The sequence below is a fragment of the Anabas testudineus genome, chromosome 5 (genome assembly GCF_900324465.2).
Source record: "Anabas testudineus chromosome 5, fAnaTes1.2, whole genome shotgun sequence".
Lineage (NCBI taxonomy): Eukaryota > Metazoa > Chordata > Actinopteri > Anabantiformes > Anabantidae > Anabas > Anabas testudineus.
This window is the reverse complement of record NC_046614.1, coordinates 20,333,590-20,348,899: the sequence shown is the minus strand read 5'-3', so window position 1 is coordinate 20,348,899 and position 15,310 is coordinate 20,333,590. Positions and strand designations below refer to the sequence as shown.

General features: G+C 40.9%; 1 protein-coding gene across 1 annotated transcript in view; it reads right to left on the bottom strand.

Annotated features, from left to right (window-relative positions):
- Positions 1–2,273: 2,273 nt before the first annotated feature.
- Positions 2,274–15,310, bottom strand: part of LOC113153942 (membrane-associated guanylate kinase, WW and PDZ domain-containing protein 3) — a 106,529-nt gene continuing 93,492 nt past the window's right edge. The window contains exons 10-21 of the mRNA XM_026347861.1: positions 14,483–15,130; positions 12,881–12,912; positions 12,027–12,192; positions 11,842–11,936; positions 11,527–11,734; positions 11,009–11,191; positions 10,314–10,499; positions 9,776–9,872; positions 9,068–9,173; positions 8,388–8,525; positions 6,672–6,810; positions 2,274–5,589 (exon numbers count right to left, since the gene is read on the bottom strand). Of these exons, the coding sequence (XP_026203646.1) occupies positions 4,493–5,589; positions 6,672–6,810; positions 8,388–8,525; positions 9,068–9,173; positions 9,776–9,872; positions 10,314–10,499; positions 11,009–11,191; positions 11,527–11,734; positions 11,842–11,936; positions 12,027–12,192; positions 12,881–12,912; positions 14,483–15,130 (3,095 nt within the window). The 3' untranslated portion in view covers positions 2,274–4,492. The remainder of the gene's footprint in view (positions 5,590–6,671; positions 6,811–8,387; positions 8,526–9,067; positions 9,174–9,775; positions 9,873–10,313; positions 10,500–11,008; positions 11,192–11,526; positions 11,735–11,841; positions 11,937–12,026; positions 12,193–12,880; positions 12,913–14,482; positions 15,131–15,310) is intronic.

Below are 15,310 nucleotides of genomic sequence, written 5' to 3'. Positions count from 1 at the left end.
CAATGTTTTGTTGGGCCAGCGATGAAACACTAGAATAGGGGAAACGTTTGACGATGAAATCATTTCAAGGTAGGATCTAAAAAGAAACTTGCTGTCTTACTGATTTGGGAGTAACTGAGGGGAAATGGACTGGCAAACTCAAAATGGTGTAAAGCCAAAAGAATGAGACCTGTAAAAACACGTGGGACCACACATGTTCATTTATGGCATTAAAACGAGCACTAATGGGTACCACCAGTTTTCAAGACAGCTCATAGAGCTCAAAGCCCTTTAGAGCCGTTTAAAGCTGTCGTAGAGTCTGCTTCTCTTATCTCTATTAACACCCTCTCCAAGTGAGCGGTTTAGACACCTCCCAACTTAGAAGAATGCATCTGCTTCTCATCATATCTGATTAGAGGAAAACAGGTTACCACCCAAACGTCAATGTCTGTCCAGTGCTATGTGGTTCACCTGCTATCAAAACCTTTACTCCACTCTGTCCACACTGCTTCCTCACACACACATATTCATCCTCCCTCATAGGGGCCAAAGAAAATGCTCAAGAAAACAGTCACAAGAAAATGATCAAGCTACTGTACTGACCTAGTATATTCTCTAAATGACACCAACCCCAACCCAGAAATCAGTCTCTAACATTAGAAGAATTAATGTTTGACAGGATCTAAGAAGTGATGTTGAGCTCACTGCATAGACCAACTTTTCACTGTAGGTCAGTGACATCTTGTGGATAAAAAGCTGAACTGCATTGTACGGCAGAGGCCTCTTACTAATGAGCTTGGTAAAAAAAAAAAGATAAAGATGAAAACAATTTAGAAGTCGTATGATGTTTTCTTCTGATGTTCAGATGAATTCAGTTTCGCTTCATCATTTTTCTTTAAAAACAGACATATCTATGATATAAATTATGCTCTGCACATTCAAACATGCTAAAATGTATTTATGTTCTGAAACATAAATAATGAATCTGTAGAAGTCAAAGGCATAAACCTGAGTAATAGAAAAATACTGTCATCTCTCTAACTGTACATTAATCTAAATACCAGTTATCAAGATAATCTGCTTCTTAGTTCTTAGAGTAAATTATCTTTTTTTCTTCAAAACTAACCCACATCTGATCTTTTGATAACAAATTAAATTGGCATATTCTTTTCACACGGTAAAGGCAATGAAGCTATTAGGATCAGACAAGCATAAAATCCAAGGTTATAATGAAGGTCAAAGACAATAGGTCTATATAGAGCCGAACATTTACTTCTGCAATGAATTTATTAGCACTGTACTGTACCAGCTGTTCCACACATCATTTGATTCTTGCAGCTGAAAGTGGACGTAAGACATATCAGCCATTTTCAAGCGATTTAGTAACCTATCACACCACACGCAATTACCAGTTGCTCGTTAGCCATTAAAGCGGCGCATCTGCACCTTATCCAGTTCTGAATGACTGAGCAGGTCTCATCCAAGCCAGGCTTAAAGTCAATAACATAATGGAAGTACAGAGGTTCTTAGCAGTCATTCACAGATACACTGTACTTCTACTGCTCAGATGATCAGCTGGAAGCAACTGATGGAAATAATTGCAGAAGATCGTCACATATGCACTGAAAAGTCTTTATGAAGAAAAGGTTAAAACATGATTACTTGCTCTTTTCAGGACAGCAGATCTGCAAATGTTCAAAAGTCAGTCAGAGTTTCCCTGCAACTTATCCAAATTTCATTTACAAATGCTTTAAATTCAGTAAGTGCCATTGATTCATGCTCTTCATTTTCTGTATGTACTGTATAAACCCTGTAACTTATACCTCTCATGGTGCTGGAATTTCCTTGAGGATTTAAAACCAGTCTGATGGTTTCACTGGGGCTCTAAGCGGATTTCATTTACATTCTCTCATGATTCATGCCTGCTTTTCAAATATAGCTGTTTAATGCACACATTGCATATGTGTCACAAGATGCTTCTGAGCTTTCTGCTGTAATTGAAAAAGCATCTACTCGGTGCAGTCAAGCACTCTCCGGGCTCCGTTGAGGAAAGCAGTCAGCTGCCATGACAACTGGGAGTCTGCCATAGTAACAGAGGCTTATGCTGCTTTGTTAAATGAAAGAACAGTATTGTTGGACCGCAGTGTGCAGCAAATTGATCTACAAATGATACCTAAATGATTATTCTGTTGACAATTGTGTCTGTGTTTGCAGTACAAAAGCAAATAGCTGAGAAAGAAAATAGCATTGCTTTAATGTGTTTCAGCTTCAGTCCAAGAAATCAGGAGCGTGTTTTCAGTAAAACTTTATTTTTCAGTGCATGAACGGAACACCATGGCAAGGTCATAGCTTGTCCTTTTCAAACCATTTTAAATATTTTCTTTTTTTTTTTTTACATAAAAAAATAATGGAGCGATTTAATATACCTCTATTTTTTCTCCCCGAAAGAGCACTCAGCAAGTATTTATAAAGGTGCTGTACAATGTACAAACATTTACATCTACTGTTCCTACAGAATGTAGAAGATACCACAAGGATTGATTTATCTAATGAAGCGATGCAAGGCCACAGAATGATACGGAGATGGGATACAAAATGATCAAAACTAAAGCAAAAAGGAGAACAACAGTGCAGGTGATGTACTGTAAAAGGGGCATTTTCTGATTCTGGACCAGAGTGAACTCCTTGTACCTGACACTCAGGGTTGGACCAACCAAACTATTGCACGGAAACCTACCACTGATTGGCCCTTAGTGCATCCTCTAGTGATAATTTTAAACCTGAAAACTCCCTTCTACAATCACAGACTCCAATCACAGTCAACCACAGACCTAAACCACCATTCGACTGCCACTGATATTGACTTCTCTAGTGACTGTCACACATTTGCTACAATACTGTGTTCCCTGAGCTCACCTGAATGTCTTAATCTCATAAGTTCTCCAAGGAGGTATGCTGAGGATATTTCCTTTCCCCACATTTTACAGCAGAAGCTTTTAAAATGTTAATATAGTAACAGAGAAATTTCACTATTTCTCATATTCACAGATCCCACAATTGGAACAAATTAACTACTACACAGTAAAGATGTTCAGAAGGTGGGATGTCTGTTTACTTACATCAGCAGCATGCTCAGTATCTCAGTAAACTACCACATCACTCCCTGCGCTCCATTATCCTTCAAGCTACCCTGGCATATAATCACACAGGACCGACAAATACATACATTTAAAACCCTTATGTGTCTTTTCTCAAGAGGAAAAAATAAAACCACCAGGGACATGAGTCAGAACTTGCACGGTATTATATAAATTGCCATTTTGGCCTTAAAAAGTGAACCTTTTAGAAAACAAAAAACTTAACAAAAAGATAATAATTAAATGGCAATGCGTTGGTAGCAAGTCAGCACGAATTAAATACAACTCTGGTCATTCTGTTATGCTACAAGGGCAGATGCAGTGCAATGGAATTCAATAGATATTTTAAAGTTATAATTTGCAAAACATGACACATTCAAATATGTATATATATATATATTATATTTCACAATGAGACACGTTTTAAGTTGGTACAGCAGTTTGCATGTTACCTATACATCTCATGAATTACAAAGATCCATGGTAATTCCTACCACTGAAATACATTGGAAATAAGGTGAAAGATCAAATAACATGGGACGAATCTTTGAAGTCTATATCAAAATGTGGAATGGCATGGTACAGCTACATATACATAATCTATTTTCTCAATAAATTACACACTGGTTAGTTTTCATACACAAGGTAAACAAGATCTCAAACCACAAGTTTCTGGTCTTTTAATGATTCTGTTTTATGGAGGAGATTCATGTTTATAACCATGAAACAGTCTAGAGTTCCCGGGAGTGAATGCTCGCTGGATTGTATTAGAAATCTGCCTGCTGTTCAGAATGAGAATTATAAACTAGAAACAGGATCCTCAGTGCAGAACACGTGCAGTAAAACAAACGAAAGGGCTGATTGCATGCAATTGAACAAACTTTCAAGAAAAAGACAAAATATCCCACAGTGAGACCAAGAGCAAAATGAAACCCTGGATGGCAGTCACACTTGGTGTATACTACAGGTGAGAGGCGAGGGCCTTTCCCCTTTCTTTGCATATGGGTCATTGCATTGTAATGGGCGGAGGGCTGTTGGTGGTTGTTGTTCCACAGGAGGCTCCCAGGATTGGCACATATTCACATTTCAAAAAGTCTTGTTCGGCAAGGCCCCGAGCATGCAGCACATGCTGAAGTCCCACATCAAAGATGCTGAAGGAGTGGACAAGGCAGAGGGGCGTGGCTACATGCCACACACGATGTCACAGGACTTCCAAAGACCTTGTCCAAAGACAAATCTGGACATAGTCCAGCAGTAATAAAAGATGCACAATTTTGCACTTTTCTGTTTTATGGAAGAACTGAGAAAAACAATCCACTGGTGGTACTGTTAAATATTCCATGGCACAGCTCAAGTCTGGATGATTCAATATTCTATCACAAAGGGTCACGGAGGGCCTCTGGCAGGGTGAGGATTTTGACTGAGCTGGGCATTTTCCAAGGCTTGGGGCTAATAGGTCCCTTTGGGCTCTGCAGGGACCCTGGAATACAGTTTGTAGAGGCCACAAAGTCTTCCTTACTGCTGCTGTCTTTGGAGTGGAAAAACGTGTGCTCCCTTCCTTTTGTTTCTCTCTGTGAAACTACAGAAGCTTTTCTGCTCCATAGGTCTTTAAATGGCAACAATGATTCTCTTTTGCTGATCGTCTGTTTACTTGTGCTCCTCTCGTCAGTAGATTTGCCCTTGCCATTAGCGTGTCTCTGCCCTGAGTCTTCAGCTCTACCTTTCTCGCTCTCTCGGACAGTTGGAGGAGACACCATGTGAGACTCTCCCTCCATTCTCCTTTTAAAACTTTCTTTGTCAAGGCCAGACCTGGTCCTGTCTCGTCTCCTTTCCATCTCCCTTCCTTGTGTGGATTTCACGATGTCAACATTTCCGTCTTTGCCGTTTTTCTTTTTATGATCTAAGCTCTCTTTGCTGGACGAGTCCTTTAATCTCCTCCGAGGCTGTTGTTGATGCTCTGCGAGCTGCAGGGTCGATGCCATTGGCTGTCCAGCTTGGGGAGACTTTCTAGGGCTCGTGGATTGTGTTTTTGCCTGTGTGTGAGACATCCTGTTCCTGCTCAGCAATGCTTCCTGTGCCTGACTCTCAGTCGTTCGGGGACTGTGATGTTGCTCTTTGGCTTTAGAAAATGTCTCCCCGATTTTCTTTGGGCTGCTTAGCTCTATGGAGTCTTTTGTGGGTCTGGTTCTCCTGTAGAAGTTCAAATGCTCAGGGGAGACAGGAGAAAGCCTTTCTACCTGCTTGTCTGCCCACTGACCACTCTTCTCCACTAAGCTTGAACCCCTGCTGCTGCGGGATTTGAGGCCTTGTGGAGATATGGTGCTCCAGCTCTGGGAATGTTTCAGTTTGCTGGAGAGGGGAGACGGAACAAAGGTGGAAGCCCCAGTGGGATATGGAGAGGACAGGGGTGGTGTGTCAGATGGAAACACCTCTTCAGAATAGCTTGTGGATGAAATGCGTTTTTCACGTTGACCTGTAAGTTAAGCACATATTTTATATAGTGACCAAAGGCAAATGAGAATATTAGACACAGTATTACTACACAAAACACTAAGATTTAGAATGAAAAGGAGAGAAAATGTTACATAATACTTTAGAGGTTAATAGAGGGAAAATATGAAAGAAACTATTACCAAGTTAAAAGAGAAGAGGCCAGCAAAAGCAGTGAAGATGTTAGTGTTGGTGCTCAGTGTAGTAACAAACAGTGGAGGAAGCTGTACTACCTGCATCAGCGGCAAAAGATGAGCCAAAGAGAAGCAGATGGTTAGATTTAATGAATAAATAAAAACTGAGCAAAGAATTTGCATTGAAATTAACAAGGGTGTCGCTAAATTATACACTGAATCAATTAGCAAACAGTATTATCATCAGTTAAATATACAGTAAGGTGGATTTATGTATTTAACTATTGTGAGCAATCCTGTCCATGTAAACCAGTAAACACATTTAGGAAATACATCCAACACTGTTGCAGACATGATCTAAACATTTTGTGAAATACAGCAAGTATTGCATGAGAAGATTGAAACCACTCCTGTGTCTCTGCTGCTCAGCTCTAAACATGAAACTGTGCCCAAGAGAGAGATGCTTCGTTTAGTTTGACTCTAAAAAACAACCAGCATCTATATGGCTGATAAATAACACGTAAAGTAAAAATGACAAGGTGTGCTTTTAGGTAGATCATATGTCAGTTTCTTTTTATTGGCCAGGTGCACTGCCTTAATAGGTTTTTTTGTCACCCTAAAGCGACCAGACAACCAACCAAACTCATGTTTACACCTTTCCATAGAGATTTAACAAAGAAAATATAGCACGTTCACTTGTCAAATGTAGGCAGATATTTTAACCTTTGGATCAACAAGTTGTTTCATACTGCATTTAGTCTCTTTGCTAAATTAACTGGCTAATAATAAGCACATTTCCCAAAACACCCATCAATTTCTTTTACTGTCTGTAAATTTATATTTATAAAAAGTATACTTCACAGTGTACTCAAATAGGTTTTAATGAGAGTCTCTGTGTTGCACATATAATACATAATTGATTTATACTTACTGCCATCTTGACCCAGGCCCACCCCAGGTCTCAGCAGCAGTACCACTTTGTTTCCTCCAGCCTGGATCAATTCAATAGCCCGTGTATGTGAAATGCCACGTGCCGGCTCACCGTTAATCTCCACTATCTCATCTCCAACCTGTCAATAATGCAGAAAATGCAATTAATAAAAAAAAAAACACATCTGTGAACACTTAGCATGCTCTGTTTAGCATGCACACACACTCAGACATGCAAAAGCTGCATACTTACACACAAAGATACATAATCAAAAAATTATAAATGTATGCCACACACACAGCTTTGTATTACCCCGGAGGTACCTGCTATTATTGGAGATGACAAAGTATCTGAGATAAAGCTTGTAAACACGTCAGTCTGTTAGGCTCTAATAAGTGTTGACATTTCTCTCCACCCTTGGATAGGCAAAGTCATGCCCGGAGATCACAGCCTGGCAAACCTAAGACTGATTCCCGCTTTGAATCTTTTCAATGCACCATCTACTCTCTTGTCCTCATAATAATAATAATAATAATAATAATAATAATAATAATAATAATAATAATAATAATAATAATAATAATAATAATAATAATGTGACAATTTCAACCCTACAGGCAAATTCTATTTCTGCTGAGTCTTTATATAGAGAGAAAGAGCAAAGGGTCGGTTACAATGCGACCTTCCTGGAAATGATCAGTGTCTCGCTAAAGGACACTTTATTGAGAGATGGATGCAAAAAATATATATATCTGAAAGTAGAAAATGAAAATGAGTCTTAAAGGGCCAACTTCCGACTCACTGCTCCACTATGTACTTTATGTTCCTATGTGTTGTGTGAAAAGCTTGAATTACTTTGTGAAATTAAACACATCATAGCTGGAAGCATCTACTGCATTACACCCTGAACACTGTAAGCGGCAGTTGCTGAAACACAATTCATTACTTCGCTCTCTGGTGCATTCAGCACACTGCAACAGTAATTATATTTTCTCTGATTTACTGTACGTCTCTCCTCCATAAGCTATTAAATATGCAAAATTTGATTCAAGGAATGTAATGATATACATAATAGCTTGTCAAACTGTACCTAACAATCTTGAGCATAACCAAATGACCTTCCTACAAATGCTGCTGACTTTTATTTAATCAAGTAACATCAAATATCAAATTGTTTTCCATATATTTCTTGTTAACTGCAGCGCCAGAGGATGGTGATATTTGTTGGTCAGTCATCTGGTCCATCTATCCAAACCTCTGGCTCAGACATCTTAACAATTACCGGCTAACTGCCCATGGAATTTGGTGTGGATATTCAGAGTCTAGAGAGAATGAATCCTAATAATTGTGATGACCCCTCTGACCCCTCTCTTGCAGACTAACCACCAGCCCAAAATATGTGCTGTGATGAGATTTCCTCTAGCTCAGACCTTCACACAAGTTAAATTATACTGTAGTATTCAAATTTCAATGATATTCTCTATGAACATTCATTATTGCTTCAGGATAATTACTTTTGAATTTTCAAGCCAGCATTTACCCACCCAGCTGAGTAGTGTGGGATGTAATGTCTACTGCAGCCTCTAGGGGCTTTAGGTAACACATTTTGATTTGGCAACAAGAGCAACTCAACCTGTCCAGGTCAAAGGGGTTTATTCTTCAGGTCATATCATAAATACATTTGATTTTAAACAATAACAAAACTGAATCACTCACATGGATTCTTCCGTCAAGTTGAGCTGGTCCATCTTCAGCCAGTCTCAAGATGTAGAGGCCCATGTTGTACTCGGTGCCCCCTCGCAGACTGAAGCCAAAGCCCCTGGGGCTCCTCTCTAACTCCACTGTCAGACAACCCTGCACAGGACAAGCACAAGGAAACTCTGTATTACAGCTAAAGGAAATGGCAAATCCATCAGCACTTAGTGTGCAGTCATTTCTGCCACACATGCACAAACACCTGCACAACAAATACACAGATCAGCCACAACATTAATATAATCTGGAAGTAATAACACTTTGTGGAAAGAGTTTTCTTTTGATGGAAGATGTTGTTGAGATGCTCAGTTCAAAGGTCCCAGGTTCTTTGTCTATTAAAATTTAATTGATCATTGCTCTCTTTGAATAGCTTCATTCTTGTTTGTATGATCTTTACATTATTTTGAAGTAGAATCACGACATTATGCATTTAACAACGCTGTGTGTTGTAAGGAACAAAAAGAAAAAACAAACAAAAAAAAGACCTTTATGTGATAGTACAGTACAATAGTGTACTGTAGGCAGCCAACAAACTGTATTAAAAGATTGAAGATAGCAGCTTATGCATCTATTATGTGAACACATTTGTCTTGAGAAGCTATAATCTCTGGAGGTGGACGAAATAAGAGCGTAAATCTCACCTGGTTAGGTCCTGTCACGCAGAGCGTTCCTTGCTCACTAAGCGATAAAGTTTTGTGGTCGGACCAGTTGACCCCCTCTCTTTTTTCCTCTACGTCGAGGTTATAACTGAAACAAACAACAGATATTTATGCAAAACATAAAATCTAATTTAATGATGAATGTTTATGTTGTGACATGTAAATGGAGAGTTTAATTTTGTTCTGTATATGTTTTATAAAATACATTATTATCTTGCATATTTTTATTTTCTATTACACTTAGTTTGTTTAGACCAAGCGAGGACAACCTACACTCTTCTACACACTTTATTTCAGGTGGAGTCAAATTACAGAGGATTTTATGGTTTCATGAGAATTTGTAGGAGCATCATTGTATGACAATCACCATAGCTGAGCTTTTTATCATATTTAGAAAGCTTATTTTGCATTTGATGTCCCTGTTCATGCTCCTCAGGCCAAACGTGGGCAAGAGAGCAGTAACTTGAAGCACGAGTAGCGAAACAAATCAAGTCAAGTCAAGTCAATTAATTTCTAAGCACATTTAAACAACAGAAGTGCTGAACAACATTAGAAACAAAGCATTAGGAACAACATACATATATAACAGGAGGCTCTGATGGCACCTTGTCACATTAAGCTAAGTTATGGAGCATTTCTCTATTTCTAGCTCCTGGGGACTGACAGCTTTGTTTGCAGTGACATCCTTACCGTTCATCCTGAAGTGCTGACCTTTGTCCCATGGCTCTGTGTTGAAGAGCTGGACTCTGTTTAGCTGAACTCGCTCCGGATGGAGGGCCCTTGTATTCTGAAATTAATTGAAAGATATTTTCAGCAATGTAGAATCAACATGTTTGATTTTGGTCATTCTCTTGAATAATGATTCTTCTCAACTTGAAGAAAATTCTGGCAGCACATTTACAAGCATTCATTTCCCACTTAAATAGCCTACTAAACGAACTCGCAGGAGATCACACAGTCACTCCAAATGGTTTTATTCTAATTTATTCAATCCAGGGGTCCAATTTTTTCAAATTTGGAACACCTCAATTTTGAAATAATTCCTAACACTAACACACTAAAATATTCATATTCATCTTCTTATTATAAGCTTGGTTGATTTCTTAGACTATCAGGCTGTAAAGCTCATATTCCCCCTGAAGACAATAAAGTTTAAGACTCGGATTGAAGCAAACTGATCACGACCCGCATAAAGCTACAACAGATATGGGCGCGGAGAGATACTCACCATCCTCAGGAACTACAGTGAGGGTGACGACATTGCCAGCATCCTTGATAAGCTGAACAATGTCATTGTGAGAGAGCTCAATGATGGAGCGCCCATTGACTGCTGAGATACGATCTCCGACGTGTAGCAGGCCACAGCGGTCGGTGGGGCTGCCTTCAATGATTCTGCCAATTTTGTGTGGAATAACTGGGCAGATAAGAGGAGAAATTAGACGTTAAGACCCAGATGGAGTGACCATAATGAAAAGTGTAAAATGTATCTAGAAGGCCATCACAGCTGGTTCAACTAGCATCTGTTATGTGTTCATTTTAATGCAGAGTGTGCTAAGCCACAGAAGAGGAATACATCCCACCTTGTTTAATGCTGTGCCTCTTGAAATATGAGATTGTTAAGAGTCTCTGTTTAGTGACGCTTAACAGTGTTGAAATCCTCCAAACTACCAGTGACTTGTTTATTCTCATCTTTGCATGATACCAGAATCAGTACGTGTACAGTATATAGAGCATTTTCTTTATGATTAATCCTTAAATATTTAATGTTAATTAAGTAACATTAATTACACTGAAATTATATGTAGCTGTTATGTGTTTAACTTGTCAGAAGAAAAACCAACATTTTCAACAAGCTTCATATTTAGATAATGAAAATCTTTAAATATTGACGACAGATCTGGACTCTCAAGCCTCGACTCTCACCTCCGAGCGGCGGTTTGCTCTTGGATGTGAGGATGACAAAGCCAAATCCCTCAGTGTCCTTGCGGTGGAGTGTGATGTCAAAAGACTCGTGGTCCAGAGCTGCGGGCATCGGTATGCGAGGTAGCTTGGGGGAGCCGTTCACCAACACTGGAGCCATTTCCTGAACCTCTTCCTCGGTCACATCTGAACACAGAGGATACAGATACTAATGTGTTTGGTGTATTTTTTTTGAGTTATCCTCTTTTCTTTGTTTAATTATCTTTGCCTGCTCAGTCAAATATCTGAGTTTAACAGTATTTTTAGTGCACTCATCTATCTTTACTAATCAGACTGCTGCTACTGTTGTTGAAATAGTGAATGCATCACTTCCTGGCACAGACTAGGCTGGAACAGTGTTATTTTTACCAAGAGACAACCGAACATTGCTTTAATTTATTCATATCAAAGTGACACCTTATTACTTTAAGACATGCAATTAAAACATTTCAATTGTGTTGTTCTGTTGTGCTTTTAATCACCTCTGTATATGACCTTTCTGCGTACAGTCAACATAACCTGACCATTACGGGCTGCATTGGTCATCAGATCCAGAACCTGCTTGTGCGAACGACCTTTAACCATCACACCATCGATGCCGATGAGCTCGTCTCCTGCTCTCAGGCGACCATCCTTCTCTGCTGCTCCATTGGGCACAATGGCCCCAATGTACACTTGGGGAAAGACATTCTGGAGAACAGTCAATGAGAAGGTAGGAGTTATAATAACATATAGATAATCTTTTTATGAACTGGAATTCTTTCATTTAGAAGAACATCAAGAATGTTATAACTTACTGGCTGTTGTGGACCTTCTCCCCCCAGAACACGGAAGCCAAAACCTGTTTCAATATCTCTCTTTAGAAAAACATCTATGTCTTTGGTGTGAGGCTCTGTGGGTGAGATCAAGGTTTTAAGGTCAAAGTGACAAAATGTATACACAAAACAACTTTTAAGAACAAGTGATGTTTGTCTAAACTCACGTCTGCTCTCCAGCAGGGCTTTGGACTTCAGGTACATCTCTGTGGCATCTCTTTTCGGGGAGTCGGTGGAGCGCATGGTGCTTGTGTTGGAGTGGTAAGGCAGAGCCTGCGGAGTTGTGTCTGTGATGCCATCCAAAGTCTCTGTACTGGCTGTCATTTCCTGTCTCTGAAAAGAAAAACAAGCACCATGTATAGATGGGATCGTTTAATTACAGTTTTAATTTCGGATTTTCATTAGATCACACATCCTTACACATACAAAGCACATCACAGACATTTTATTGATAGTCTGTACAGCTCATTATTCCAGACAAATGGCTGAGAAACTAATGGTGATAGATTACCAAACGCAATAAAGGTCACTTCACTGGTTCTCTTTTTTCACATAGCCAGTTTTCACTTTACATTCTTCCCATTGTTTTGAGGGCTAAGCAATCAGATTTGAATGTAATATAAAATCCATGGGAATAGCTAAAGACTTCCATGTGGCTCTGACAGGCCTATTCAAGCAGAAAGGGCAACTTCTTTATCTAAAACTGTTGTATTAAAAATATCGCCATATCTAAAGAGGCTCATTCGTGATTCATTACCATTGCAATCCCCTTGACAATCGCCCTAAGAATGCAAATACTGAAAATACTGAAAGGAAGTAATTAAGACCGTTTTTCAGAGCAAACAAAAGGAGGCGCCCAGAAACATAATCAATATTCAAATTTATCACTATCATTTAATTCGACTCAACAGAGGCTTACTGGTTAAGCTGAAGGACAAAAAGCTTTGAAAATAAATTGAAGGATAAGTCCCCCAGGGGAAAGCAATAGTGAGAAAACAGGAAAAGATTTGTCTTTACTCACAGGCTTTAGGCTCTTCACAGGGGATGTTTGACCTATGGAGAGACACAGACAGGCAACAGAAAGATGGTAAGAAATGCAGATTCAAAACAGCAGCGGTCACTGAACCACCAGTCCACCAGATGGCACTGCCTTTCTGGCTGAGAAACCGCAGCAGTGAGCATAAAAATAAACTAGCGGGCTGCTCGTAGCTCAAGAGGTGTACTCACTAAAGAATGATCCGATGGGGAATACACAGCCATGTGCGATTAAAGATACACAGGCAATCTAAAGGTAGTACATATGCTGAAGTGCTGACTGAATGGTGCAGGCCCACTGCAGGGTTAAGTAAGCGAGTGAGAGCATTAGAAATTCATGGTTATAATTCAGTGACCAACAATTCTCTTCCCAGTACAGTACACCCACACGTTCCATCTCAAGCGCTCAGACTGTTCCCTACAGATCATCTCTTACAGCCCCCTCCCCAGCTCCCCTTCACTCCCCACATTAACTGGATTAGCAAACACTACTCTGGAGCCCAGCATCCTGTGGGGCTGGACCAACACTTGGTCTGATGAGGGGTTAATGGAGGCTGATGTAAAAGAGGAGATGCAGTGGAAATTTGTTGGCTTCACAAAAAAATTGCCAGCCCAGCATCGGAGGAATAAAATGGATGAAAGAAGTGCAGTGTGCACACACCTGAAACAGGCCCACCCAAACCTACTCTTCTTCTGGTCAGTGATTCCCACCACACAGGGGCCCTCTTCTAAGTCGAATGCCATTGTCTAATGGGATTAAAGCCGGTATTAGCTCTTGAGTTGGGCAGTCTGGCTCTCCGTCTGTGGGACCATGCAGGAAACGGTGATGGTGGCACAGCAGTAAAAATAAGTGTGGGTGTTTGGGGGAGGAGGGTTGGGGGCGCGGCTACAAGGAGTCCCCCGGGGACCTTCCTTCTGTAGCTATTTAGCCATGGCTCTTTAAGAGGCCATGGATATAGAGGCATGCAGAAATCCCCTGCACTCTGTTGATGATCAAAGCCAATCTGGGTTTCACTGATGTGTGGAGGGAATCCCAATGGTGGCTGGAGATGGATGTGGGAGACATTAAGACTCGTAGCAGAGGGCATTACGAGTCGCTGTTGGTCGTCATAAACAGAGGCGGGTTGGAAGGAATGCTCCAGATGTACAGTTTGTGTATGTGAACAGGCTGTGTTTGACAGAAAAGATAAGATAGGATAGCTACAGAGGTGCAGGTGGATCTATTCATCTAAAAAAATGCAGCAGTCTCTATTGTGGTCACACAGCCTGCAGACACAATGGCATCACCTAGGCTTGTACAGAACAACAGTGGGTGGTCAGTCAATGCCCCCCCCCCCCCCAGCCTGCCACAACACCACCTCACCTCCTGTTAGTATCAGCACGCTGACCTCACCTCTCACAGGCACTGTTGAAATTGTATTGACAGCAACAGAAAATTATGTCACACGCGATAGAACATAAAAGCATGATGATACAATGATAGGGAAATACAGCAATCCAGTCTGCCGTGCAAACAGATACGAAGACAGACAAACATTAAGACAGGGACAGACATGGTTGGATAGTTGTATTGTTGTTTCTCTCTCACCTCCTCGCAGCACTAGCACATTGACCTCGCTTCCCACTGGTAAGTCTTTCAGGATATCCACCACTTGAGCATGGCTCAGAGTTTGGACATTTTGCCTATTGATCTCCTTGATGACATCCCCTTTCTGCAGGCCACGGCACCACTGGGCATCCAGGATCATCTTCACTTTCTGGCCCAGCGGACAGTCAGCGATTGCAAACCCAAATCCTCCTGGTCCCTTCACCAGAGGCACACTCACCAGCTCTGGCAGCTGGGTGCCTGGGGCCACCTCTCCTCGGTCCCCCTGCCTCCCGTTGGGCAAAGCTGCCACGACAGGCCGACCACTAGCATCCGTAGTGACATAGTGGAGCTCCTGAGAGGAGCCATGGAGGACCTCGCCTTTCACAAGCAGTGGCTGTCCATTGATAAGGGGCACGGCTGTCACCACTTCGCCCCCATGCAAGGCCTGCTGGGGCTGGGCAGCCGGTGGAGGAGGAGGAGGTGGAAGCGGGTCGTCGCTGTTTAGATCCACATCTGGGGGAAGTGGGTAGCCACGGCAAAGAACCATGTCCACATACTGGTTGATGGGAATGGACTGGAACATCTGTACCACCTCTGGATGAGTCTTTCCCAGCACACACATCCCATTAATCTCAACAATCACATCACCTAGGACAGACGGAGAAAAGAAATCCAGTGAGACAGGAAGTTCCCTTTCTGGTATTTAACTGAGACATCACCTCTCTACATTTCTTTAGAATCACTTCCTCTAAAATGTCCTTGTCTTCTTCACTGATCTCTCTTATTTTCCTGTTTGGAGGTCTCTCTACTTCTTCCATTTCCTTTCAT